Source organism: Larus michahellis, chromosome 16 (assembly GCF_964199755.1).
Source record: "Larus michahellis chromosome 16, bLarMic1.1, whole genome shotgun sequence".
NCBI lineage: Eukaryota > Metazoa > Chordata > Aves > Charadriiformes > Laridae > Larus > Larus michahellis.
In genome coordinates this window covers 3,371,866-3,397,140 of record NC_133911.1, presented here as the reverse complement: position 1 = coordinate 3,397,140, position 25,275 = coordinate 3,371,866, and the positions used below count along the sequence as shown (strand labels likewise).

General features: G+C 48.9%; 2 protein-coding genes across 4 annotated transcripts; both read right to left on the bottom strand.

The window, feature by feature from the left end:
• Nucleotides 1-2,870: 2,870 nt before the first annotated feature.
• On the bottom strand, nucleotides 2,871-5,598 carry AURKAIP1 (aurora kinase A interacting protein 1). 3 transcript variants are annotated; one of them, XM_074560375.1, is made up of 4 exons: nucleotides 5,565-5,598; nucleotides 4,940-5,028; nucleotides 3,990-4,438; nucleotides 2,871-3,047 (listed from the first exon to the last, which is right to left on the bottom strand). In XM_074560375.1, exons 2-4 carry the CDS (start codon nucleotides 4,989-4,991, stop codon nucleotides 2,940-2,942), a joined length of 609 nt encoding a protein of 202 aa, XP_074416476.1. In that variant the 5' UTR covers nucleotides 4,992-5,028; nucleotides 5,565-5,598; the 3' UTR covers nucleotides 2,871-2,939. The 3 variants fall into 3 exon arrangements, with proteins under 3 accessions (XP_074416476.1, XP_074416475.1, XP_074416474.1); XM_074560374.1 differs by having other exon boundaries at nucleotides 5,158-5,568; XM_074560373.1 differs by lacking the exon at nucleotides 5,565-5,598 and having other exon boundaries at nucleotides 4,940-5,562.
• Nucleotides 5,599-7,863: 2,265 nt separating this feature from the next.
• On the bottom strand, nucleotides 7,864-19,725 carry LOC141732112 (C-signal-like). The gene is made up of 6 exons (XM_074560505.1): nucleotides 19,475-19,725; nucleotides 11,697-11,748; nucleotides 11,215-11,402; nucleotides 10,633-10,788; nucleotides 9,649-9,759; nucleotides 7,864-8,631 (listed from the first exon to the last, which is right to left on the bottom strand). Exons 1-6 carry the CDS (start codon nucleotides 19,613-19,615, stop codon nucleotides 8,518-8,520), a joined length of 762 nt encoding a protein of 253 aa, XP_074416606.1. The 5' UTR covers nucleotides 19,616-19,725; the 3' UTR covers nucleotides 7,864-8,517.
• Between the last annotated feature and the right edge of the window lie 5,550 nt (nucleotides 19,726-25,275).

The window sequence follows — 25,275 nt, the reverse complement described above, 5'->3', positions numbered from 1 at the left end:
TGAACAGTCTATTATGTACTCGTGCTCCCCCTACAGAAAAATAGGTGCAGCTTCTGTCTATATGATTCTCCCTGTTTAGCAAAGTGAGAGTTTAAAATTGCATCCTGTGGTCAAGAGAGTTAAAGCAAGTTGATGCAGCCCTGGTATATAGTATCTGATTAGTGCCACATAAGACGGACGGTCTTTGCAGTATCTGCCACAAAGAAAATACAAATCCTGAGACATGCTTTGAGGTTCTTCAGTAACTAGGAATATAGCATTTATATGACTAAGACTGGCAGTAACTGCCATGGATGGTTTACAGACACTTTTGTAAATTACACAGTAGTTCCAGACTTCTATACATAGCTGTGTAATTACGTCTAATAGATGTAAAAGTAATGACTACTCTTGGCAGACCATGATTTGGAGGACTGGACTACTGCTCAGAGAGCATACCATTTAATAAGCTACTTTACTCCGTGGAGACTTGCAATTCACCACAAGTATCCTATATTAGGGATCATTGCCATACTACAAGAGTTCACTTGTGCTGGATCACAAGGTACTGAACTTTTATGCTTTGCAATTGCCACTATTTCAATAATTGTCTTTTCTAGTTACTATCCCAATGTAAAAACAAGTTAGAAAGCAAGGTGGTGGTAGTGCTGAGGCAGGAAAATGGCATACAAAGTTCTTTGCCTGCACGATCCCATCAGACTTAAGTACAATGGATAAGTTTGTGATCTACAGCCCCATCGTGATGCTCCCCAAGAGCAAGACAGGTTTTAAGTCAAAGTAGAGAGAGATAAGACCAACTTAAACCTTAGTGGAGAAAAACGTATACCCTTGGGCAGTTTGTAGATTTGGAGACTACAACAGAGAACAAAGATGCAAGTTATAGGATTAAAACAGATAAAAAGAAAATTAAGAAAGAATAAACGTCAAAACTGGACTCAGAGGTCCAGCACTGATAAATAAGCAGGGCATGCTACTGCTGTCTTTTAAAAAGTCTTTTGCTCCGTGTAATTCCAAAAGCATCCCAACTCTTCAGCAGCCAACTATCTCCTGGAAACCTGCAAACTGATTACCATTTTTCCCTAGACAGAAAAATAGCAAGCTTGGACTAAGAGCCAGTAAGAGAAGCCATAGGACTAATGGACAACAATGCCAGCATAAAGGCTCTTGAAACAAGTGTGACTGGAGAGAAAAAAAAAAGACACGGACCTGACTTCAAAGGTGCTAATCCTTTCAGGCCCCAGCCTTTCATCTATGCATCTTTGTGCAGGGAGTGTGTATTGATATTTTAGAAAGCCTAGATGTACTCTACATATTTAACAAACCTGTAAGCCAGAATCTACACTCCATCTTCTCTTGTTAGGTGAGTTTCTAAGGCTCACGGCTAGACATCCTCATCTTCACTGAAATCCTGACAATAGGCTGAATCAAAGCGTCCTACTGGTCTTGGTTAAAAGCAACTGCAGCCTATTTAAAGCACAAAAAGGACGGAACATCTTTTTAATTTTTTTGATTAAAGTTACCTACTGTTAACATATGGTTTGGAAAAAAAGAACTATAAAAATGTGCTAACCACACATTTCTACAGGACTTCAATACAGGTCCCAGAATGCCAACAGTTCTCTAGCAAGATTAATCATTTTTTAAATGTGGGTGTACCCTTTCTTTAAAATACCAACATAAAGTTCCAGCTAGCTTCTACATTAATGGCTAAGGAGTTTCAGAGGCTTTCAATTTACTGCCATCTAGTGACAAGAAGGGCAGATAGCCATACACAGAGCCTCAGACATGTTCACTGTGTGCGAGAAGTCACCTGTCCTTCCTGCAGCGAGATTCAACTGTACCTTGTAGCAATGAGTTCCACAGATCATTTTTTTTTTCTTCCCTTTCAGTTTAGTCAAGTATCCTGCTCCTAGCAAATAAAAGGGAATGCATTTTCAGGGTAGCTTCCTCATATGCTGCAGAATGACGAGCCTAATGGAGCTCATTTTTTCCTTCCTTTCTTTCAGAGGTCAGTCCACCCCATTTATCTGCTGGAATATAGACAGGGAAGAACTAAATCACACAGAAGTGAACTGCCTCAAACAGAAAAATCAAAAGCAGAACCCAGATATAAAGTCTTCTGTCAGGGTTTACAATAAACGTCTATACTTTTCACAGCTTTCATGACTCTCTTCAGTCATGTAAAATCAGCTGATTACAATATGGTCGTCTCAGACACAAAACAGTTTTTGTAGTTAATCAATAATCCGCTCTGAATTTTCACTGATACCAGTATCTGTATGTTCTGTATGACAGGGGTCAATTGTAGAAAAAAAGAACAATTTTTTATTGGCACAAAACAGAACAGAAAAAATAAGCATGTCTTTTAAGGATGCTCATGCAATGCCCATCTAAGGCACAGGCACGCTGAGGCTTCAGAGAAGTGAAAATTAAAGCTTTTTTAGATATATTCTATGGAATTCTGATCCAATTCCTATTTCACTGTAATTCTTAAGTCAACACCAGCCCTTCTCTAGTAAGGCTGCAGAAGAACACAATTTCGAAAATAATTTTTCAAAATGCTTGTATCTTACACAGTTATACTTTCGCTTATCCCATCTCCCACAACCAGCTGTTCTTATAGTACATTGTTCAGTCTAACCTTAAATGGCAACTTCAGAAATTCAGCTGCAGTCTAAGACACCTTTGCTCAGACACGTGGTTGGGGGCAGCAGCAGCACAGGACTGTACACAATAGCACCAAGTCACTATACAAGGGCTCACAGCATTCTTTTGAGGAGGAAAAGCATATTTCTGTCAGGTTTGCCCTTGGAAAACTGCTCACCAAGATTTAGTCTCCTCCTCCTAATTTCATCACGCTCAGAAAAAGGTTAAAAGTAATCCACATACTTAAATATCTTTTAATTACAATTACACATTAAAACTCATTACGAGTATTTTTATCGCTTTGAACTTTTCAGAAATATCTTGGGCGTTTGCCATCCTGCAGGAGGATTTTTCAAACCAGCTCTTTTCCAGATGCGCTCCAAATCTTTCTCAAATTTCACCTACAACAGAAAAACAAAAAGAAAAAATGGTAACACAGCTCAGAAGCAACACTCAAGTATTCAGCCACTGCCCATGTGTCCCAAGGAGAATCTAGGTAAAACACACACAAAGGAAACAAATGCTTTTAAGTAGACAGTTTGTTCTAAGCGTCAAAATAGTTTGCCTTACTGCAGAAAATATATTAAAATGCACAAGGATCTTGGTAGCAGTATTTTAAAAGTCCTGTGTGAGGAAAATCGAGAAGACTGAAAACAAAACTATAAGAAAATTAAGAAGATTTCCACATCATAAAGTGTTCAACACTGCTTCCTACAAATCTGAAGAAACGGAATTGCAATTAACCCCAATTTGCACCTAGGCAAGGTGAAAATACCAGAGAACGAACTAAACTATATCAGAGCAAACCTAACAGACTACTGAAAGGCAGTGCTGAATGAGAACATCTACAGTTTGAATGAAGGCCCATGTCTCCCCTCACACCTCTTCTATTAGAGGAAGTAAAAGGCTTCTACATAGAAAAAGACAATAGGAAACACTTGAGGATGTTGCCAAGACATGAAAGAAATTAAAATTAAAGGAAAAACATTAAGATTAAACCAGTCTCCCTGATACAATGCAGACACGTGAATTAATCTTTCACACAAACAGTAAAATTCTTCTCCTTTAACCACATATAAGTTACCACCACACAAGAAAAATTACGCCAAGTAACTATGTCTACAACCATAGAAACATTCTAACTTACCGCTTCTGAAGATGTACAAGTCAAACACAAAACAGAAAAACTGCTGTAGCAGTAAATACTGAATTCACTAAGGCTCTCTGAGCTGCTGACATTTTTCCCCAAATCAACTCCATCTAATCATCCCGATACCTGAACAGAGGCCAGTTTGAGCAGCGGGCACATTTATGTCAACAAGTTCTCTCTACTCTGAGCTTACCTGACGTTTCTTCTTGCGGCCTTCTTTTATCCTCCTCCGTACAAACTTTCTTCGCTTTAGCAGCTTTTTGAACTTGTGACGATTCATTTTCCTTCTGCGAATCTTCAAAACGTTCTTACACTGAAACTTGTTGTTAAGCACTCCTTCTCCTTCCTCCACATCAGCTCCCTCATCAGACGGGGGACAGTCATACTGCTGGAGAGGTTCATAGCCCACTTCTTCCTGAGCATTAAGGACTTCTGCTTTAGGAAGGGAGTACCTAACTGTCAGCCAGCTTTCTAAGGGGCTGATGGAAAGCTTTCTGGGGATCAGCATCTCTTCCAGTTCAGGGTCCAGAGCATACCACTGGTGAGGCTGGGCTCCACTCTTGTTCGATGGCTGTGTGCTATAGTGCGCAGATGTAGAGTGACAGCAAAGAAACGAAGACACTGACCTTGGCAAAAGGCGGCCTTTGAGAAGAAAAGAATTTCACTTAAGAGGCAGAAACAGCATCTTACTAAAAGCTCTGACCGGCTCTCAAACCGCCAGACAACTGTGGCCAGAATAACCTAATAAAGGAAGCTGCTTACAAAAATTATATTCCTGTCACAAAAGCAAGGAAGTATTTTTTTAGTTTGAATTTAATTATGTTGTCATAATACCATCTGCTAAAATTACATTATACAATATTTTACTGTGTCAACTGTTTAAGTGCCATTTGAAATGGCAGGGAACTGTTTGCTGTATTAATTCTTTCTGCTGCTAAGGAATCTCCTAAGCTTAAAAGAGGTCAAACCTGAGCTACACAACACTGACAGAATAGAGCAGAGACATAATAACAAACACTGAATCAACAACAGGCTCACCACTCTTGCACTGCTTGTTGGCAAAGAAGTTTCTGGCAGCCTAATTACCCCAGGGAAAAAAAAAAAAAACGCAACAGAAAACTAGGTCACACAATATCTGTTTACCTGCAATTCGTGAAGCCTTCAGTAACTGGGAAGTCACCTGTGATATTAACATATTGTTTCACGTTGTTCGCTGTCAGAGCCAGTAATGACTGTTAAAATAAGAACATGTATTCAATGAGGCAAACACGCTGTTTAAAAAAAATACTCTTAAGTTTAACCCAAAGGCCCCAAACGACGGGCTGAAACACTCTAAGCCCCTCCTCGTTTCACCGACTCACTGTTGGACTTTGCTGCAAGGGCCTGGCCCACAGACACTGCTGTAGCTCTGCCGGGGGGTGATTAATAAAGCTTCGGCTGCCCCAGGTTTAAAAATAAGCTAAATTCAGCCCGCGTCCCCCCGCACAACTCTGCCCAGCTCAGTGCGAAGACGTTGCTCCCACAGCAGGAACCACTAAAAAGGCGCCCGCTGCCCTCAGGCCCTGAGGCACGGCCGCACGGCCTAACCAAGCGCCGCTCCTGAGGCGGGGCGGCCCGGCCCGCAGCCCCGCACTCAGCGGGCAGCCTCCCTCTCCGCACCCGGGCCAGCAAGCCCCGCCGCCACTCCGCTCCCGAGGCACAGCCCGCTCGGGGACACCAGACCCTCAGCCCCAACCCATCCCCTCAGCCCACCACCGCCATCACTCACCATCCCCGCCCGCCACCGCTACGCAACTTCCGGCGGCCGCCGGGCGGGGCAGCGCCCCCTAGTGGGGCCCGCCGGCGCTGCCGCCGTGAGGCGCGAGCGGGCTGAGGCGGGGGGGGTCCGTCCCTCGGCGGCCGTTCGGGCTCTGGCGGGCAGCGCGGCGTGGGGGGGGCGTCGGCGGTGGCAGCCTGCGGCCGAGGGAGGCTGAGGGTGGTGAGCCCCTGGCCCAGGTTGCCCAGAGAAGCTGTGGGTGACCCATCCCTGGAGGGGTTCAAGGCCAGGTTGGACGGGGCTTGGAGCAGCCTGGGCTGGTGGGAGGTGTCCCTGCCCAGGGCAGGGGGTGGCACTGGATGGTCTTTAAGGTCCCTTCCAACCCAAACCACTCTATGATTCTGTGACCCCGTGGAAGCACTTGGAAAGCTTTTGCAAACAGGCCATCCTCTTCCCGGCACCCATCTCTTCTCTCCCACTCCCACCCCTCTGAACCATGGAGCAGGCACTGTTTCCATCAGCTCTGCTCACAGCAGGCTGCAGAAGGTACGTCCACTCCTTCCCCACCCAGCACCTGACATTCAAGTCAAACGAAATCGTTGAACTCGTTCAAACTGAGCCTGCCCCTTTCCTATCAGGTGTGCGCTGATACTGCAGTCGCGCTTTGAGATGGAGAGTCAACGGCTTTCAGCTGACAGGAAAGCACTGCTTCTTGTTCCCCTGCTCAGCCACAGCACCACGTCACTAAAAACAGTGGTGACTAAAAACAGTGACAAGTGGCGTTCCTCAGGGGTCAGTACTGGGACCGATGCTGTTTAACATCTTTGTCGGCGACATGGACAGTGTCATTGAGTGCACCCTCAGCAAGTTTGCCGACGACACCAAGCTGTGCGGCACGGTCGACATGCTGGAGGGAAGGGATGCCATCCAGAGGGACCTGGACAGGCTTGAGAGGTGGGACCATGCAAAACCCATGAAGATCAACCAGGCCAAGTGCAAGGTCCTGCAACTGGTTCATGGCAATCCCAGGCACAAATAGATTGGGCAGAGAATGGCTTGATAGGAGCCCTGAGGAGAAGGACTCGGGGGTGCTGGTGGACAAGAAGCTCAACATGAGCCGGCAACGCGCACTTGCAGCCCAAAAAGCCAACCACATCCTGGGCTGCATCAAAAGAAGCATGGCCAGCAGGTTGAGGGAGGCGATTCTGCCCCTCTACTCTGCTGAGACCCCCACCTGGAGTACTGCGTCCAGCTCTGGAGTCCTCGGCACAGGAAGGACACGGACCTGTTGGAATGGGTCCAGAGGAGGCCACAAAGATGCTCAGAGGGCTGGCGCACCTCTGCTGTAAGGACAGGCTGAGAGAGCTGGGGGGGGTTCAGCCTGGAGAGGAGAAGGCTCCGGGGAGACCTTAGAGCCCCTTCCTAAAGGGGGCCTACAGGAAGGATGGGGAGGGACTCTGGATCAGGGAGTGTAATGATAGGACAAGGGGTAACGGTTTCAAACTGAAGGAGGGGAGATTTAGATTGGATATGAGGAAGAAATTCTTTGCTGTGAGGGTGGTGAGCCCCTGGCCCAGGTTGCCCAGAGAAGCTGTGGCTGCCCCATCCCTGGAGGGGTTCAAGGCCAGGTTGGACGGGGCTTGGAGCAACCTGGGCTGGTGGGAGGTGTCCCTGCCCAGGGCAGGGGGTGAGACTGGATGGTCTTTAAGGTCCCTTCCAACCCAAACCATTCTATGATTCTATGACTAAAAACAGGTCTGATGGCAGAACTGTGGCGTGGCAAGCAGTTGGAGAGACTTTATATCCCTGTCAGCGTGGGGATGGCGGGAGGCAGCTGGACACCTCTGCCTTACACCCCCTCAGCTGCATCCAAGGGCAGGTCCCACAGCGGCTGCTGCCCAGGAACCGCCACGCCTGTCTCTCCCACTTACCTGCCTGTTGTTTGTCTTTCCTTACTTGGTACAGGAACCCACCGCCTTGGCACAGCATGAAAGTGCCTAATCAGCTGGCATAAGGGAGGGATGTTGAAGCCAAACCCAGACTTCAAAGAACTTCTTGCTTTTATCCCTACCTCAGCCAGAACACAGAGATCTTTTCACCAGCTGCTTTTAGTATTTCAGACCAGAACAAGGGTCTGCCTCAGTTTTAGGTACACCCCACCATGTTAAACCCATCCAGTCCCAAGGAGACAGCGATGGTTAGAGTTTCTTCCTGCAAGGTAGAAGTACAGTCCTCCGGTCAGGGAAGAGAAACCTACAAAGAGAAATCTACATACAGAGAAATTAACTGAAGTAGTTTAGTAAACAGACTATTTGTTTAAACAAGACTTTATTGAAGACACTTTAGAAGTGTACCTACAAAACAACATTCCCGCCCCCATATTAGGATGTTAGTCATCCACTGGGAACAAAGCAAATGCCTGGTGTGTGTTGTCAACCTGGGGACACTCAGAGCTCGCTGAGGAACCTACAGAAGGACCAAATTCACATAATTTAGAGCTGGGCAATTTCAGCCTTGGCTCAGTTAGGACTGAAGGAAGCTGAAGAACCTTTTCCAGAGACACGTCTCCAGCAGACTGAACGCACTGGAAGCTGACAGCCTACACTAGCCTTACTCTGAAGTCACATCATTTACTTCTGCGGAGAGGGAGAGACCCACTTTGGTTTTGGAAGCGAAGAGGAACCAGCCCCTGGATTTAACTTGCAGGTTTTAATCTATTTTTAGATGGTTCTAGGAGATCCCCATCACTAAGAGCACAGTAGTATTTGCAGGAAGCATTATAACAGAGCAGTAACAATACCTAGTAAAAGAGTCAGCCACCCCACCTTCCAAATACACCTAGAGAGAGGCTGCATATCAGACTGGCTATTTCAACTAGCGTATAAGAAAACCCTAGAGACACAGACATTAGTGGCACAAGTTAAATAGCAAGTGGCATGCTGTTTCTGTAGTATATTCTGCACTTCTACCACGGCAGAGTTTCCCCTTGCCAGTCCAGGAAGGAACCATTTTCTTTTTCACCAAGACGGTCCAGAACGGAGAGAATTCCTGGGATAGCCTCTTGCACCTGCATGGGAGCCTAGAGCAAATCAAGTTTAGATTATTACGGGGAATATCCTACAGAGGAGAATGAAATGCATTTAAGGATTTACTAGAATCAAGTGGGATGCATTTTCACGTTTCATAGTGTGCCTCTGCAGCACATGGAAGTGTATACTGTACAGTGGGTTCTTTCTCAAGGGCTGGTGTTGAGAGATATTAGTTGTTTAGCTTAAATAAGTACATTTTTTAATTAGAATGAATTACTTAGGGTTATAATATGGTGTGATTTATGCTGCTTGCCTAGCTTTACTTGGCATGAGTAGCTAGATTTGCTGAAGCCTTTAGGCCACAATAGAGTTAATTTTCTTAATAATTTTCCTAGCAGCTGATACAGTGCTGTGTTTAGTCTTTTAGTACGAGGAAAATGTCGATAGCACACCGATGTTTTGGTAGTGTTTTTCCTAAGACTGGGACTTTTCAGTTCCCCATGTTCTGCCAGCGAGCGCAGGTGCACAAGAAGCATAAACCAGAAGATAAGGAGGCAACAACTCTCAGCAGAGACTGCAAATCAACAAGATAAGAGCAGCCAACAGCCAGCCTGGACACAGGGAGAGAATCCAAGAAGGCGTTAGAAGACCCCACACCAAAAAATCACCATTGGAATAAAAGATGCGTGAAAGGCATGTGGGGGGCAGGTGTAGAGATCACAAGGGTATAATTGCCCAGGGATTTCTTTGTTTAGTGTCCCTCTCTGGAGGCACCCAGCCCGGGCTGACCCTACTGCTGGACCTTTCAATTAAATTATCTATTTTTATAAAATCCTGCTGTGGGAAACCCCGGGTCAAGCCTGAAGGAGGAGGGAGCACACCTGAGAGTAAGCGTGTGTGAGAGGAGCTGAAAGGGGCACCCATCAGCTCCTGGGGGTCGCCCATTGTGAGAGGGCCCTGGTCCAACTCCTTGAATGGGGTGTGAATGGTCAGGCAGAGGCTCCTCCTTTAACAGTTGGGACAACAGGGGAGTCATACTTTCATGTTTTCAGAGATATGTCTCTTACCATGTTTCCACCCATGTCTGTCTGAAGCCAGCCTGGGTGCAAAGAAATGCAGAGAATTCCATCTGATTTCAAGTCTGCAGCAAGACACCTGGTGATCATGTTCAGTGCAGTCTACAAGAGTGGAAACCACCTATCAGTGTGCTAGTTTTACAAACCTTGAGCAAGACCATAAACCAAGCTAATTGGACCTTCCTTCCACCACGCTGCCATCTGACAAATGAAAGGGCAGTGAGAGTATCACAGTAGCTTATCCAGACTTAGTGGGGGCTTCATTCTCAGAGATATCTGTTAAGAGAAGCGTTGTGAAAGCTCTATCACCATAAGCCTAGTGCCCAACGATGAAACTAAGTTATGCTGGAAGATAAAATAGGATTTGAAACTCTTAAGGAGCTGTGGGGAAAATAATATTGACATAAGGACTCTGTTTTTCTGCCATAATCACTACACAAACATTCAGGTTTTTTACTTCTGAACAGGGAAAACAAGCATATTAACAGCTTATGAGTAGGTGGTGTAGGAGAAACTGTATGCCTAATCCTGACTATTCGTACAAACTCAGTCTCTGGATGTGACAAAACGAAAAACTCCACCTCTCACTAACTAGCATTACCATGTACAGGTCAGCGCGCCTTTTGTTGAGCTTCATGCCTGCTATCTTGCTCGGCCTGGAGAGGAACACAGCTAATAGGGCACACAATTGACGGCATCGGTTCTTCCCCGAAAGCCAAGTCCCTCTGAAATGGATCTATATCGGAGTAGTGAGGGCGCACTTGTGAGCCTGTTCTTAAGAAGTCAGTGTGCGTGCTCCAGATGTACGGTTTTCGCAGGTCCCATTTCCACCCACATGAAGAACAAGAACAGTTCCTTTGTCATCCTATCCAAGGAAGCGTCACACACCTCAGATCATTGTCTTAAGCTCAGAGTGGTCTTTAACTAACAGGCCTGCCCTAACCCACTGAGCACAGCCCAGGGAAACCTACAAACCTTTGCTATCCTGTAGGGGTAGACCTTGAGGAACATCTCATTTGCCTGGACGAGTTGCATGGAGGCAGCAAGAGAAGACATATTGATAATAGCAGCTCTATGGCAGCCCATTCCTGTGCTCAGCTGGGCTGCCTTCCTCAGAAGGGGTAGAAACGCCTGTGAAAACAAGAGTTTGTTTTAATTTGTCAGCTTGCTCTTGGAACATTCAAGGCAAGCTGGACTCTCAGGTTCTGCTCTATGAAGAATTGCAGTCGAGCACAGAATGGTGATGGCTCCCCAGACAAGCTGACCATAGGAAACCTTTCTATAACAGCCAGCTGTAAATAGCAAGGACCTTCAGTCTCTTCTGCCCACCTCCTAATCCAACCTGTCCACTCAAGTGACCTCATACCAGATGGATTGAAATAAAGAGAAAGATCCTTGATAAAATGGATCTCTTGCTGCTCTCTAGGCATGCAGTTTGATATCAGACCTGCATCTGTGCAGTTCCAAGGTGACAAGTGCTTTGGTTACGCGTCCAGCTCACTAGTGGAGAAGCCTCTTATAGTACCATAGATGAACCACAGTCCTCCCAGTTCTTACCTTGGTGACCATCAGCTGGGCAACTGTATTGGTTTCATAAATGGTGAGCATTGTCTCTGCTGTGACTTCTTCCAAGGAAGCAAGCACATTGATGCCAGCATTGTTGATGAGGCAGTTCAGACCTTTGTCTCCCACAATTTCTTCCACTTCCTTGACTACTTTCTTGATGCTGTTTTCACAGACCACATCTGCACAGAGGAGCCAAGAATAGCTACAGTGAACAGTGAAATGTGGGGTTCAAATTTCATTTGTCACTGTACAACTGCACGATAAACCAAAGCTACGGCATTAGGCTGAATGGGGACATTTAGGTAGCACACAGAGATAACAATGCCCAGAAGGCTTTACATAGATTATGTTGTCCCACTGTTATCTTAAGACGAGGGTGATCGTTTTCAGCTGCTGGAGGTCATGTACAGCTACTGATCACCCAGGAGAGGAGTTTCTTAAGAAACATACTTCTGTATAAGCTCTTTACTCACCCAGTTGGAGGAGCTTGATATTGCTGTATTGCTTGCTAAGCTGCTGGAGTTCCTAGGAAGAAGAAATTATTTGGGTTATCTTTTTTACATATATATATATATATGGCTATCACATTAAACAGTTTGAGGCAGTGATACTACTTTGCTTTCCTCAGCTTTCCTGAGAGCAAGATCGATTACTCCAAGAAACTGGACTCTTCACCTGCTTAGTCAAGATACCAGCACGCTAGATTACAGAGTTAGTTCTCAGCGTACAACTCAAGGGTGTGTTTGCAGTGTAACCAAAGGTCTTCGATCAAGTGGGTACTGTTGCTGGTTCCACAGCAGACCTGGTGCTCAGACTGCATTCCAAGCCAGCAATTCCCCACTTCTGTAAGAAAAACGCTATTCTCCTGAAGCTCAGCTAGTGCTAGACATCAGCTCGGGGCAACAGGAATGCTTAAGAAAAGCCATTTGGAATTACTGTTTGCAGAAAAAGTTTCCTAGCGAATTTCCCGTGGAAATTCTGTTTTCCCCAGCACTCTCATCAGCTTCAGTTCTTGTAACTGAGGATAGAGCACACACGAGATCAGTTACATACACAGCAACTGTCCACGAGAACAATTCTCTCTCTGCTAGATAGCTATAATTCGGTCATCTGTCTACTACCTCTCAGTAGAGGAATGAATAGTGTTCTTGGAGAAAATTAGTACTATACTGGTGTTGCTGCTGGACAAAGTATGTCCAAATTGGATTTATAGGCCCAGCTGGAATACTTAGGTTTCTGTGCCATGTAGCCAAGCGGGAAGTAGGGCCAAATGTACCAGATGGATTACATACTCCCAGCTACGTTTCGGAGACTGAGCAAACCTGGCCAAACATTCCAGCTCAAGCAAATCCCTTTCTTTAGGAGCCCTTTGGGAATAAGGGTCAGGAGGGCCGATTTTGAAAGAGTACTTTTTTGCCACTTGGAGACACTTGGGGACTCCATGTCCTCTGTCAAGCTATAACGCGTTACATCTTTTATCTCAGTTCATACCCTGCAGGATTCTCTGCAGGCTTGTTTAGAAAATTTGTTTTCCCACTGAGGACAATCTACAACTGCAGTTAAAGCTATTAAGGGGAGGGGGAAGGAAGGGGAACGAGTCAAAAGCACAAAACCAGAAGACATTCCTTCCCTTGGATAGGGCTTGATGGGACAGTTTTCAACAGATTAAAGGCCCAGAACACACTATCTTGTTTATTGATAGTCAAGCATGAAATAGTTCTGCCATGTCAAGGCCTGCAATAATTATGTGACTTTGGACTGTCCACAGGACTCAGTTTGACAGTATCATTTACTTGATAATAAACTCCAGAAGTGCTCTGGCTTCTTGAGGTTTGTTCATTTATTTACAGTCAGATTGCTTTACTCTCTGACAGAGACAAGCTACTAACTTTTGCTAAAAGGCCAGGGATGTTTTGTATAGTGAGAGCAACTGAGAGGCTTCTGAAGTGAGTAAGCAATATGTTCAATTAAGAACTCCAAACACTGTAGCGTTAAGCGTTCTCCAGAACATAAACAGCATGGAATTACAATTGCTGCATGCAAATCACGTTTAAAATTCAATGGTTTTTCCATTTAGTTAATTACTTGGTTAACAAGTGACTCCCACTTCAGTGGTTTAAGTTTCTCAGAAGCAGCTTCCAGGCATAAAGCTAACTTAGACAGCTTTGGTCTTCAAGAATGTTACACCACCTGATATAAACATAAGCTGAAAAATCCAGTTAGGAAACCTAAAAATTGGAGAAAAGCCTATTCTTTTCCTTACTGTGACTAGAAGGAACATGCGGAGGGGAGTATTGAAACAAGTTGGTGGCAGCGCAATCAGGTGCGGCCATTTCGAGCCACCAGCCACGTGTGCTGCTTCTCCGCTTCCCCCACCCCAGGTCGTTTTGATCAGAGAGATCAAAAGCCTCCTGTGTCCAGAGAACTCTGAAAATATCACCGCAATACATGCATATACTAGTTATGTTCTCCCCTCCGAAGGAATAAGCTTTCCTGAAACTCATTGTGGTCGTCTGTCAAGCGCCTTGCTCTCCCCCCATTACGGACAAAACAAAAAAACCCCCACCAAAACAAAAAAAATACCCCCAAAAAGCCAAACGAAAAAACCAAACCTGCAAGGTTTTTTTGCAGCAGGCTTGTGCTCACTTTTTTTTATGCCAACATGGTAGTGCAGAGGCACTGCACCCAGGACAACTAGGGTACGTCCCTGGGAAGGCAGGGTCTCGAGCAGGGTCTAAGAGAGACGGCGCAGCCCATAAGGCAGCGCGGACACAAGAATAAGTGAGCGCGTTGGCACTGCTGTTTGAGCTGCAGCTTGTGTTTTAATGTCAGTTTGCGCAGTTTCATTTAAAGAAAGGTCGGTACAGCCAACAGATCCCAGGCTAAGTCATTTTTAGTCAGCGCACTGTGATAGCCAACTTAAAAACAAACAAGACAAACAAAAACGACAGAAAACCACAACACAACCCCTAATGCTGTGTTTAGCATAGTAGCACCAGAAGTGCTCTGCACCTGAATCGTTACCCCTGGGAATCAACTCTTAGGGATTCCAAGAAAACTTAAGCTCCGATTAGCATCTGTTGTTTCCTGCTTGCTGATTTTAATTATGATTAACAAAGAGTCAGTCTACTCCAATTTAAACAAGATCCTCTGGCACTCAAGGCTGCAGATACAGACTCATCAGTACACAGGATATTTATTGCTAGATTTCAACCGGGAATGTTATGTTGTCCTTGTCATTTAGCAAGATTTACTTCGCCTCCTTTATGAAAGCATTATTCATTTCAGTTACAACTCTTGGAAAGAACCTGGCCACACGGGGCCAGTTGGAAGCAATCAAGCCAAACTAACAGCCTGGAGGCGGCTTTGTCAGGCAAAGCGTACTCGGGTATCCTTTCACATTGTCCCGCTTGTGCTTGGGACGAAGTCAAAGATGTATCATATTTGCCCATGTCTGTCCGAGACAGGCTATTCACTGTGACAGCGTGCAGCCAACTTACTGTTCAACTGTGTAATGGCTTATGCCAAGCTGCTGCAGGGACTGCCCCAAAGCCACAGTCCTCGCTGTGTCAAGAAGAGCCAGACCTTAATGCTGTAGGAAGTGCAAAATGCTTCCAGAAAAAAAAAACAAAACAAAAAACAAACCCCACACAACAACAACAAACACTGCAATAACCCAAAATTAGAAAGACTTCAAGAATGCCCCCCTTGCCTGATATAGCACATATGTCTGGCTAGAGCACCGCTCCAGAGATTGCCCAGCTGCTCGTCCCAATAGCGGAGCACATGGCTAAAATATGTAGCAAAGAGAAAACAGAACCCCAGGCTGACAGAGACAGTGTGCAGGAGCACTTCAGCCAGAGCTCTGTGTCTGAGGAGGGAACAGACACAGCACTGTTAGAAATGCTATCTCCTACTTCAGAGGAAGGGAAACAGCACATTAAGCCCTGGAAGCTTTCCAAGGCCCAGCAGAGGACTCGTGAGCGGCGAGGAACTGAACGTTTTCTTGTTCACCTGGGAACACGCTTGGGCTTACGGGGCGAGCAGGGGGAACAAGAGATGCTCCTGTCCCGGGGTCCCACATTTGGCTCTCAGCAGAGCCAAGCTGGGGACAGGAAGCACCGTGAACAGATTTATACCATGTCCATCCGCATCCCTTCAGCTACCTCGCTTCTCCAGAGAGCCACCTCCTCCTTCCACACTTCGGCAGGCCAGAGGGGGGCCTACGCCATCATTAGGGGTTGTCTTGGACCTTGGGTCAGCATTTTTTCCTTTTTATGGGGAAGTGGGATGGGGGAAGAAAGAGCAAAAAAGAAAAGCAGGAAAGAGGTGGGGGAGGTTTATGAGACGGGCTTAAGAGCCCATGCAGGCTGCCTAATAACAACTGTACTGTGGTTTTGTCCATCTGGAGTGCAAAGACGGGATGTCAGGATTATTTTGCAAGAGATTTGTAGCTGCTTCCACTCTCAGTGCTGGAGCGGCCCAAGCAAAGGCAGATCAGAATCAAAGTGTGGCTGAGGGAGTCTAGTATGGTACTTTTCAAGGAGGGGCAGCGGTTATCTAGATGCGCCTGCGGGCCTGCTGCATGTTATCGTGTGATCTAAAGCCCATTTGTTAGGCAAATGTTCTGTGGAGGCCACCTAGGAGCTCTTCAGCACAAGAACTCAAGTTATCACAACTTCTGCCAGCACAGACTCACATGCAAAAGCTTGCAGCTGTTCAGCATTATCCCAGGGTTTGCAAGTTACAGGAGACGTGCTGCTTTCTGTAGTAAAGCAGAGGAAAGCAGAGTCAGACTCTTCTCCAGCATCTCTTTCTAAAAATCAGGTCCTTAGGGGCTGGCTGTCCACTGTTTGGAGGACTCCAAAGCACGCGGTCGCCTGTGTAACAGCATACGCTCTGCCGAGAGAGTCTCTGGATAACTGTCTGCTGCCTGGGGGTTGCTGCTGACTATTGTCCCCAAGATGGGTGCCGGATTTGCCAGTAGCTAAGCTTATTTAATCACTTTTTTTCGAAAAACTCAAGATGATTTTTAAAAGGCTTCTCATTTAACCTCTTGCCATCCTTTTATCCCCCCTCCCTGCATTCTACAGCAGGAAAATGCTACTCTACCAAACCAGATGAGAGCAGAATTTGAGAGAGGCGTCCAAAGTTGCCATTCTCCGAATTCATCCTCTAATCCAGGAGAGGAATCGGGGGCAGGAGGGGGTGGGGGAGGGTGCAGCACACTCATATTAAGCGAGATTTTTTCAAATGGTCGCTTACCACAAAGCAAAGTGAGAAGAAACAAAATTAGACATCTAGAATCACTGTCATGAGAAAAAAAGCAAGCACTGAGAGCTCAGGTGTGCCCGAGAAAGAGCAAGTCACTCAACTTCACAGCCCAGTCCGCACGGCCAACAAATGGGTCTCAGACGGGCAAAGCCCATTTCGCGTGCACTAGGACAAGTCTGCAGTGCAGGAACCCAAACTCTGGGGTTTCAAGATGTGACTGGCAAGTCAGTGAAGGCAAAGTTTTCTCTCTGGGAAAGAAAAAAAAAAAAAAAAACCGAAAAAAGAAGAAAAAAAAAATCACCAAACCTTTGCCTTTCCTTACCATACCGCACTCGAGCCACCTTGCCAAGTTGGATCCAGGCTTTGAGACAGTCGGTTGTCGGTGGTGCCCAGACTCATTGCCGGAGGCTCAAGCAGGTCTGTGCTTGCCCTCTGCCAGCTAGAAGGACCAGCGGCATGGTGGAAACACACCTCAGAAGGTCAGACGGTTTTGTGCCAACTTTCTGCCTTGCAGATGGGACAGACGATACTGGTGAGACTACTACAGTACCATTAGCAAAGATTCCCCTTCCTTGTGGGGTTTTCAGACCCATCTGTTAGAAATATGCTTTCAGCTGGCCGCAGAGGTTTCTACTGATGTTCTGCCAAAGCACAGCACATGGCCTAGAGGTCCTTACAAAGAACAAAAACCCACCCTCATCCACCAAGGACAAATATTGCCCCCCCCCCCCCGCAAAAAAAAAAAAGGGCTCAGGATGCCCCCCATGTGGCCTGCAGAATCACCACTCGGGGTTACTGGAATGCGGCTCTTGGCCAGCTTCCTGCCTACATGAGACACCACTGCCAGCAGTCTGTCCAGACACCTACCGCGGCAAGCGAGGAGCGACCCAGACTCTCCCCAGGCACACTGCACTATTTGAGGGCAATTTCATCTTCCTGTGCAGGTTTACCAGCCTTTTCACTCCAGAATTTGAAGTATTGGCAATGCAAAAAACCTCACAAATTGTGTTAAGATACGCCCGTGTAATGTTTCCTAGGAAGTTCTTCTTACTGAAGGAACCATTTCGCTTCTCCATGTAAAGTAAATCATCTAAGAGCATCATAATGAGAAATCATTGCTGAGCACAAGGGCCGGTTGGTGAGAAAGAGACCCTACCTCAGCTCCGGCGAAAGCAGCTTTAGAACAAACAACTAAGCAGAGAGATTTCTATCTAACAACAGGTCATGTGTCTCTGCTGGTTTCCCGTACCACGACAGCACCACACTGTTGTGCAATCCCTAATAGGAAATACGTCTGGGACAAACGCCAGGCCTTGTAACAGGAGTTAAAAGCGAACAGAGTGGCAGCGAATACCTGTTCGGGAGCTCATGTCGTGCAGAAGGGGGGCTGTGGGGGAGGAAGCTGCAGGAACCAGTGGCTCTGAAAGGCAGGCTGTGCACCAGATTCCAGTCCTGCCGGACCATTTACCAGCCATTCGGTTCAGAAATATCCTAAATGTGTCTTTGTGCTGGAGAGATTGTCACAAAATTAAGACCTTTTCCTTCAGTTCCGTAAGCACCCGTACGGCAGCACAGCGCTACTGCAGAAGCGAGTGGTGCGAGCGAAGGTGTTCCCTGACCAGCCACCACCGTCCTTGAAGGGGAGCCCCAGCACCATCTTTTAAAGTTTTTGTGTAGCTAAGCAGTATCCACCGTAAGGTAACAGACGTATAAGAGACATATAAGCTCTATTTTACCTCTGCATGTGCCAGGGAATTTACCTTTCGCTAAGGCAGCCTTGTGCCGCGCTTGAAATAGGGGAGAGGCAGAAGCAGAGCTTTTGGTATCAATTCTCCTACCGAATGCCTGCAGCAATGCACAGAGGTTTGAGACAGTCACAGAGCAGAGAACTCAGATTCTCGCAGCTCTGGAACACCAGGGTTTTCCTAGGAAAGGAAGAAGGTGATACCTGTGTGAGTTGCTGCGCTGCCCTTGCAGCATCTGCCTTACTGAGGAGGGTCAAGATCAGATGAGAGATGCAACAGAAGACACCAGTGGCCACAAAGTGAGCAGGCTGATAGCCCTCATTATCAATTTGCCTCCCAAATGGTCAGGGAGTGCCCTCAATTTGTCTGACAGTCATTTATAACAGTCTAGGGATGGGGAAGGAGTCCAAACACGTTACTGCTATGCTGCTGCAGCAGCAGGAATGCTGGCTGAAAGGGTCTTTGCCCAGCCAAGAAGGGCACTAAGAGAAGCGTGTAATTCGTCATTCATTTGGGCCTTCTCACTTGTTGCAAGTCCACTGGAGAAAGGGAAGAGACAGACACACAGCTCCTTCTGGGGACACAGACACACCGCGTAGAAGAGACAAGGAAAGCTGTAAGGGGTTTCACTGGGAAGGTTTCTGGGGGATGGAATATTGCTGCAGGGCTCCGGGTCTGTGCAAAACTGGAGAAAGCCAGGAGATACTTATCTCCATCTGCAAATCCAGTGAGAAACTCGGGGGCTGGAGGAGGCGGCTGGCAGGAGAGCTTGAGATGCTGCAGCCGTCCAGCCTCCCTGCTCTTCTCCTCTGGGAACGCACAGGAGTACCCCAATGGCCATGTCCCGCTCTCATTCCACCTCCAGCCCCGGAGACTTCCACACCACCGGCTCTACCCGACCCCGGCCCGGAGCCGAGTCCCAGCTCCCGCCCCGGGCACCCGCTGCCGGACACCGGCGCCCGCTCGGCAGGGATGCTCGACCCGTTCCGCGCTTCCAGAAACGCCTTCCCCTTCCCCTCCCCGCTAGCCCACCCCCCGGCCCCGGGGCCAGCACTGCCGGGACGTGCCCTCGGGGCTGCACCACCAGCCAGGCTCCACCGGGAGAGCTCCGGCAGCGCAGCCCAACCGGCGCCGGGGGGTCCCGCACAGGCAGAGCCGGGGGGAGGCGCGGCGGTCCGCCGGGCTGGCAGCATCCCCTCCCGGGGAGCCCCGGCTCCCCCTCCCCGGTTTACCTGCGCCTTCTCGGGGTATCGGCAGGTCGCAAAGACGAAATCCGGGGAGGGGCTGGCGGCTGCGAGCCCCCGCACCAGCCCCAGCCCGATGCCCCGGCTGCAGCCGGTGATGAGCACGGAGCGGCAGCGCGGCTGGGCCATGCTGGCTCGGCTCGGCTCGGCACGGCTCGGTTCTCTCTGCTCCCGCCGCCGTTCTTAACCTGCGCAGCGCGGAGCCGGCACCGCCGCCCCGATCCCGCCCCCGCCGCCCCGCCCGGCCCGGCCCGGCCCGGAGCCTCCCCCGCTCCCTCCCGGCCGCCCTTCGCCTCCCGCAGCCCCCGGGGCTTCGGCTCCTGCCACCCCACGGCGGGTCCCGGGGCGGGGGGGGACGGGCGGCTGCAGCCCCCGGAGGAGGCGGGTGGTCCGGGCTTTGGGCGAGTCTGGCTCTGGGCTCTGAGCTTTGGGCTCTGGGAGGGTGCCGAGAGCCGCCCAGCCAGCCCTCAGCAGCGGGGGATGTTTCCCCGAGTTTTCCCTCCATCGTCCGTCCCCCCCCCCACGCTCAGCCAACAATTGGTTTTGCAGCAGGGGAAGATGAGTCCGTTTGCAGCAGGGGAAGAGGAACCTGTTCTTCCCTCTCTCACAAAGATGAGAACCTCACTCGCTCCTGTACAGTTACCCAAATGCCCCATTTCTCAAACTTCCTCAGGGGAAAACCAGACCCTTCCTCATCATTATGGCTGCAGCTCTGCCGGGCATCGCCTGCCGGCTCCGTCATCCTCATCCGTTCAGACCGACATAACTGCACAAGGGTGAAATTGCTACCCCCGACATCTCGGAGTGGGTAGAAAAACAGAGAAAAGATGTAAGTCCTCTAACGGGGCAATGAAGCAGAGGCAGGAACTGAATCCACGTTTCTGGACCCCCCCACGTCAGCGCCAGCAGCACAGGTCAGGCGGCCTCTTTCAGCTGTTACGAGCATTATTTTACTACTCATTCTGCGTTGTGGGTGACCTGTTCCTGGAATTCACTACGGGTTTTCTCGCCTTCCTCACACCTCTTACCCGCCGTGCTCATTCATGCTCTCCCAGGCTGTTATTGATCTGCACAGTCATGCACAGAAGTTGATACACATGGGTACAAAGGCTTTGATTACATCTGTTAGCAATATTGCTCTTTATTGCCTTTTTTTAAAAGATCAGTAAGCTTTTAAAACATTATTTTCATCCTGATATAGGTCAAGAATCACCTCTCCCCTTGGACTTGGGAAACTAAACCACAAAGAGATTTGGTAATTTGTTCAAATTCTGTGGAGAAGCCCAGAACAGCTGATGAGTGTTTCCCAATTCCCTTGTGTTGGTTTATTTCTAAACATGGTCTCTTTATTTCTAAACAACTGCAGTAGCTCCAAATAATGTACAGGATTTGAATATTTGAAAATGTCTATTACTGCTGCGTAGCTCAAAAGAAGGGCTGAGATTCACATGTCACAATTCCAGGATGCGATGAAGATTGGAGTACTGTGTCCAGCTCTGGAGCCCTCAGCACAAGAAGGGCATGGACCTGTTGGAGCGGGGCCAGAGGAGGCCACGGAGATGATCCAAGGGCTGGAGCCCCTCTGCTGTGGGGACAGGCTGAGAGAGCTGGGGGGGTTCAGCCTGGAGAAGAGAAGGCTCCGGGGAGACCTTAGAGCCTCTTCCAGTCCCTGAAGGGGGCCTACAAGAAAGCTGGGGAGGGGCTGTTTGCAAGGGCGTGGAGCGACAGGACGAGGGGCAATGGTTTAAACTAGAGCAGGGCAGGTTTAGATGAGACATCAGGAAGAAGTTCTTCACACTGAGGGTGGTGAGACACTGGCCCAGGTTGCCCAGAGAGGTGGGGGAGGCCCCATCCCTGGAGACATTCAAGGCCAGGCTGGATGAGGCTCTGAGCAACCCGATCTAGTTACAGATGTCCCTGCTCACTGCAGGGGGGTGGGACAAGATGGCCTTTAGAGGAGGTCCCTTCCAACCCAACACATTCTATGAGTCTGTGATGACAAGATACTTGAAGTCATTTCTCATACCTCAGGCCACAAAAAGAATCGATTGCGAGCAAAGCTGACCAGTGACGTGGCTTCTTGGCCAGTGCTTTTGTTGTTACCTTCGTGTAGAAAGTCATGACTCTGATGGTTATCTCTGGCGTACCCCGTCTGTACACGCAGAACTTGCTCTCGTCCTCCAGCAGGTACCAAGTCCCGGGCTCTCGCTGAGCCAAATACTTCAGCAGATTTTTAATATGAAGCAGGAAACTGAGTCCAAGGTTTAGCAGGTACAAAGTGTTTGCCTGTTGCAGGAGTTTTAAATAGAAAGCATGTTGCGTTTAATTGTGTGTTCCATTGCCTTTTTATGGCATCGTAAACACACACAGCACTTGGCAAACAAACCAGAAGGGCAACATCCATTGTAAATTGCCTCTTTCCCTGATAGGTCTGAAAATCTGTAAGTGACAAGCGGAGCCGGCTCCGCTTCCTGGCTGGGGAGCAGAGGTGAAAGGATTTGCCTTGAGGCCACCGAGCCATAGGGCAGGGGACAACAACCAGTTCTGGCACCCCACCTGGCGGATGACGCACACGGAAAGGGAATCGGCCACCTTGCTTTTCAGATAGAGTTTCTTGCCCATCTGCAGTTACAGACAAGCAGCCAGGCCTTCCTGTGAAGATCATCCCAGCCCCATTCACTCCGGGACAGGGGGACCCCTATACAGCAGCTGGGGACCAGGACCGTTGTCTCCATACTGGGCTCAAACCAATTTGCTGCGGCTTCTCAGGGTTGCTGTGTATTAGTGGGTGTTATGGCTTGAAGAAGCCACAGCAATACTAAATAATTAACATTAGTAACACTAAAGAACCAGTATTGATCCCGATACCAGTATAAAATACACGGGGATCACACCCAGCCCATTCCCCCAGCAGAAGCCGTGCACTCCCCGCAGGGACAGCCCATGTGGGACACTGCGGGAGGAAGGGAAGGGCTCAGGGCTCCGGCACCAGGGCAAGGAGTTCTCAGGGTCACAGCCATCATATAAAGAGAGAGAACTCCTCAGCAAACTTTCTCATTTCTATTGAATGTGACGTTCATGGTCTGAAATAACCCTGTTGGCAGCTTGGGTCCAGTGCCCGGGTCTCGTCCCTCCTCGTCCCCGCACCTGGTGAGCTCGAAAACACCGAGACCTTGAAATCCACACACCAGAGGTGGCTATAAAGTAAATATTTTCCCCAGTTCAGACACTGGAGTCTTCTAAAAGTGCAATTTTCCCTAGAGTTAGATGAGACCTTACTGTGAAGCAAAATCACCAAAAGAGAAATGAATCCCGTGTCGTTCAGACCAGGACACCGGGGCTGTGGTGAGCGCCCATAAATATCTTCTTTCCTTGTGACGAAGAGGAGACGGAGCGGGTCGGTATGGACGGCTCTTGTTTAAGCTGCCGCTTTTCCCATCACGTGGCCCAAACCCACCGCTCAACCAACGAACGGCTGGTTTCACGTATTCCCCGGGGAAGGACTCACACTGGGTTGATGTTGTCCCTTTCCCTGCTGTGAACAGGAGAAGCTGCGTTGTGCAACACCTTCCTCAGGCCACCTGAAAGAAAAGGACGTTGAAGGGGAGAGCGTGGACACAGGGATGCCACACTTCATGCTCACCAAGGGAAGCCAGCGGTCGATCGCCGGTCTCGTAATGCCAAAGAGCGCACTGCAGCGACAGGTAAGGCAAACCATGGAGAGATTTCTCCTGCTTTGAATATGCTTTGTATCCGGTCTCGGAGGATTGCTAAGGAGACGTTGAAAATGCCGTTGCCTTTCACTAGGCTCTCCCGGCCTTATCCCCACGTAAATATCGTTCTCTGTCCTTTGGGGCTGGGTTAGCTACATTCATTTTGAAGTCACGTTGGCTTCAGCTCGGCCGAGGGAGCAGGAGCATGTCCACGCTGCCGATTCCTCTGCAGTTCTGAGCGAGACAGACTTGTCCACCGCAGGCTTTGGAGAAGTCTAATTGAAATTTGAATACCTGCCTTTGCCCGGCTGCTGCGCAGGAGAGAGAGGGAACTTCCCAGCTTTGGTGTCTAAGTTCTCAGGTAGTGTGAATATCCTTCTCAGCATTTCCACATCGCGTCCTCTACGGCTCCATGGCGTTGTTTTCCTAAGGAAAAGTGCTCTAAAGACCAAAAGGATCTCAGGAAGGGATCGGCCATGAGTGCTACTCCACAACAGCACCCTCGGGAAGGGCCTCCAACCCCTCCAGCCTCTCCAGCTTCAGTGGTTTTGGAAGGAGCATTGCCCGGGGGGGGTGATTGCCCTGACAGCGATGGGTGGTGGGTGCTCACTGGAGCTTAGCTCTGCCTTGCAGGTAGGAGGCCGGTTTCATGCATGGAGGTCTGGAACAAACAGATATTCAGCCACGCAGAAGCCGCTAGTGCTCACACACGTCCACGGAAATCAATCACGGGGTTCCAGGGCATCAAACCAATCAAATAAATGTCAGATTATTGCTCTGCCGCGTGTAAAAACGAACGCGTGGATTCATCACCCTGCATTTAAAGTGGACCCACAGAATTAGGTTCCACGGCTCTCTAAAGCCAGCGGGAAAAGCTCATCTTTGCGCAAAGATCAGATGTGGCACCGAGCCAGCGGCAAGGGTGCCCTGTATCCCGATACCTGTGTTTTTCTCCTTTCTTCCAAATAAAGCTGCGTTCTAGAAATCTCTCTCCTTCTCACTAACACTAACACTCTCTTCTTCTCCAGGTGCTGTAAGCAGTTACCTTCCTTCCCCTCTGTTAATTTCAGAGCAATTCCCTTTGTGCCTTACCAACGGCATTTTGTTGGTTTTGGAGGATTTTCAAAAAATCCCTGTCAGGCATAAGACGGCTCAGGCCACCTCTTCCTGCTGGTGTTTGATTCAGCCCTTGCTGTCGGCACACACGAGCGCTGCCGCTGCCGGGCAGAGCTGGAATTTTGGGCACGTGAGTGAAGCCGCAGCAGCCGTGCTGGGAGCGGCGGTGGTGGGGACACCGCAGGTGGCACAGGAGCACTGGAGGGATGGCATCAGGATGGACGTCATCAAGATGGACCTGATCACGGCACAACTTTGCTGACCTGAGATATTGGAGACACCCACGAGGGACTTTACACTGTGCTAGAAATCAAACATGATTGTTGGACGGATTGACAATTGAGGGCTCTGGGGCCCCCAACAGCAGAAGGACACGGAGCTGTTGGAGCGGGGCCAGAGGGGGCCACGGAGATGATCAAAGGGCTGGAGCCCCTCTGCTGTGAGGACAGGCTGAGAGAGCTGGGGGGGCTCAGCCTGGAGAAGAGAAGGCTCGGGGGAGACCTTCCAGCCCCTTCCAGTCCCTAAAGGGGCTCCAGGAAAGCTGGGGAGGGACTCTGGAGCAGGGAGGGGAGCCACGGGATGAGGGGGAAGGGTTTAAAACTGGAAGAGGGGAGATTGAGATGAGATCTGAGGAAGAAATTCTCTGCTGTGAGGGTGGTGAGCCCCTGGCCCAGGTTGCCCAGAGAAGCTGTGGCTGCCCCATCCCTGGAGGGGTTCAAGGCCAGGTTGGACGGGGCTTGGAGCAACCTGGGCTGGTGGGAGGTGTCCCTGCCCCGGGCAGGGGGGTTGGAACTGGGTGGGCTTTAAGGTCCCTTCCAACCCAACCCATTCTGTGATCTTTCCAGCTCTTACTGCCCTGCTCCCCACAGCTTTTAACCACGTTCTGCATCCTCGCAGCTGGTTCCTCCAGCCCGCTTTTGTCTGACTCCTGCAGCAAAGCCCAGATTTCAGCTCACTCTT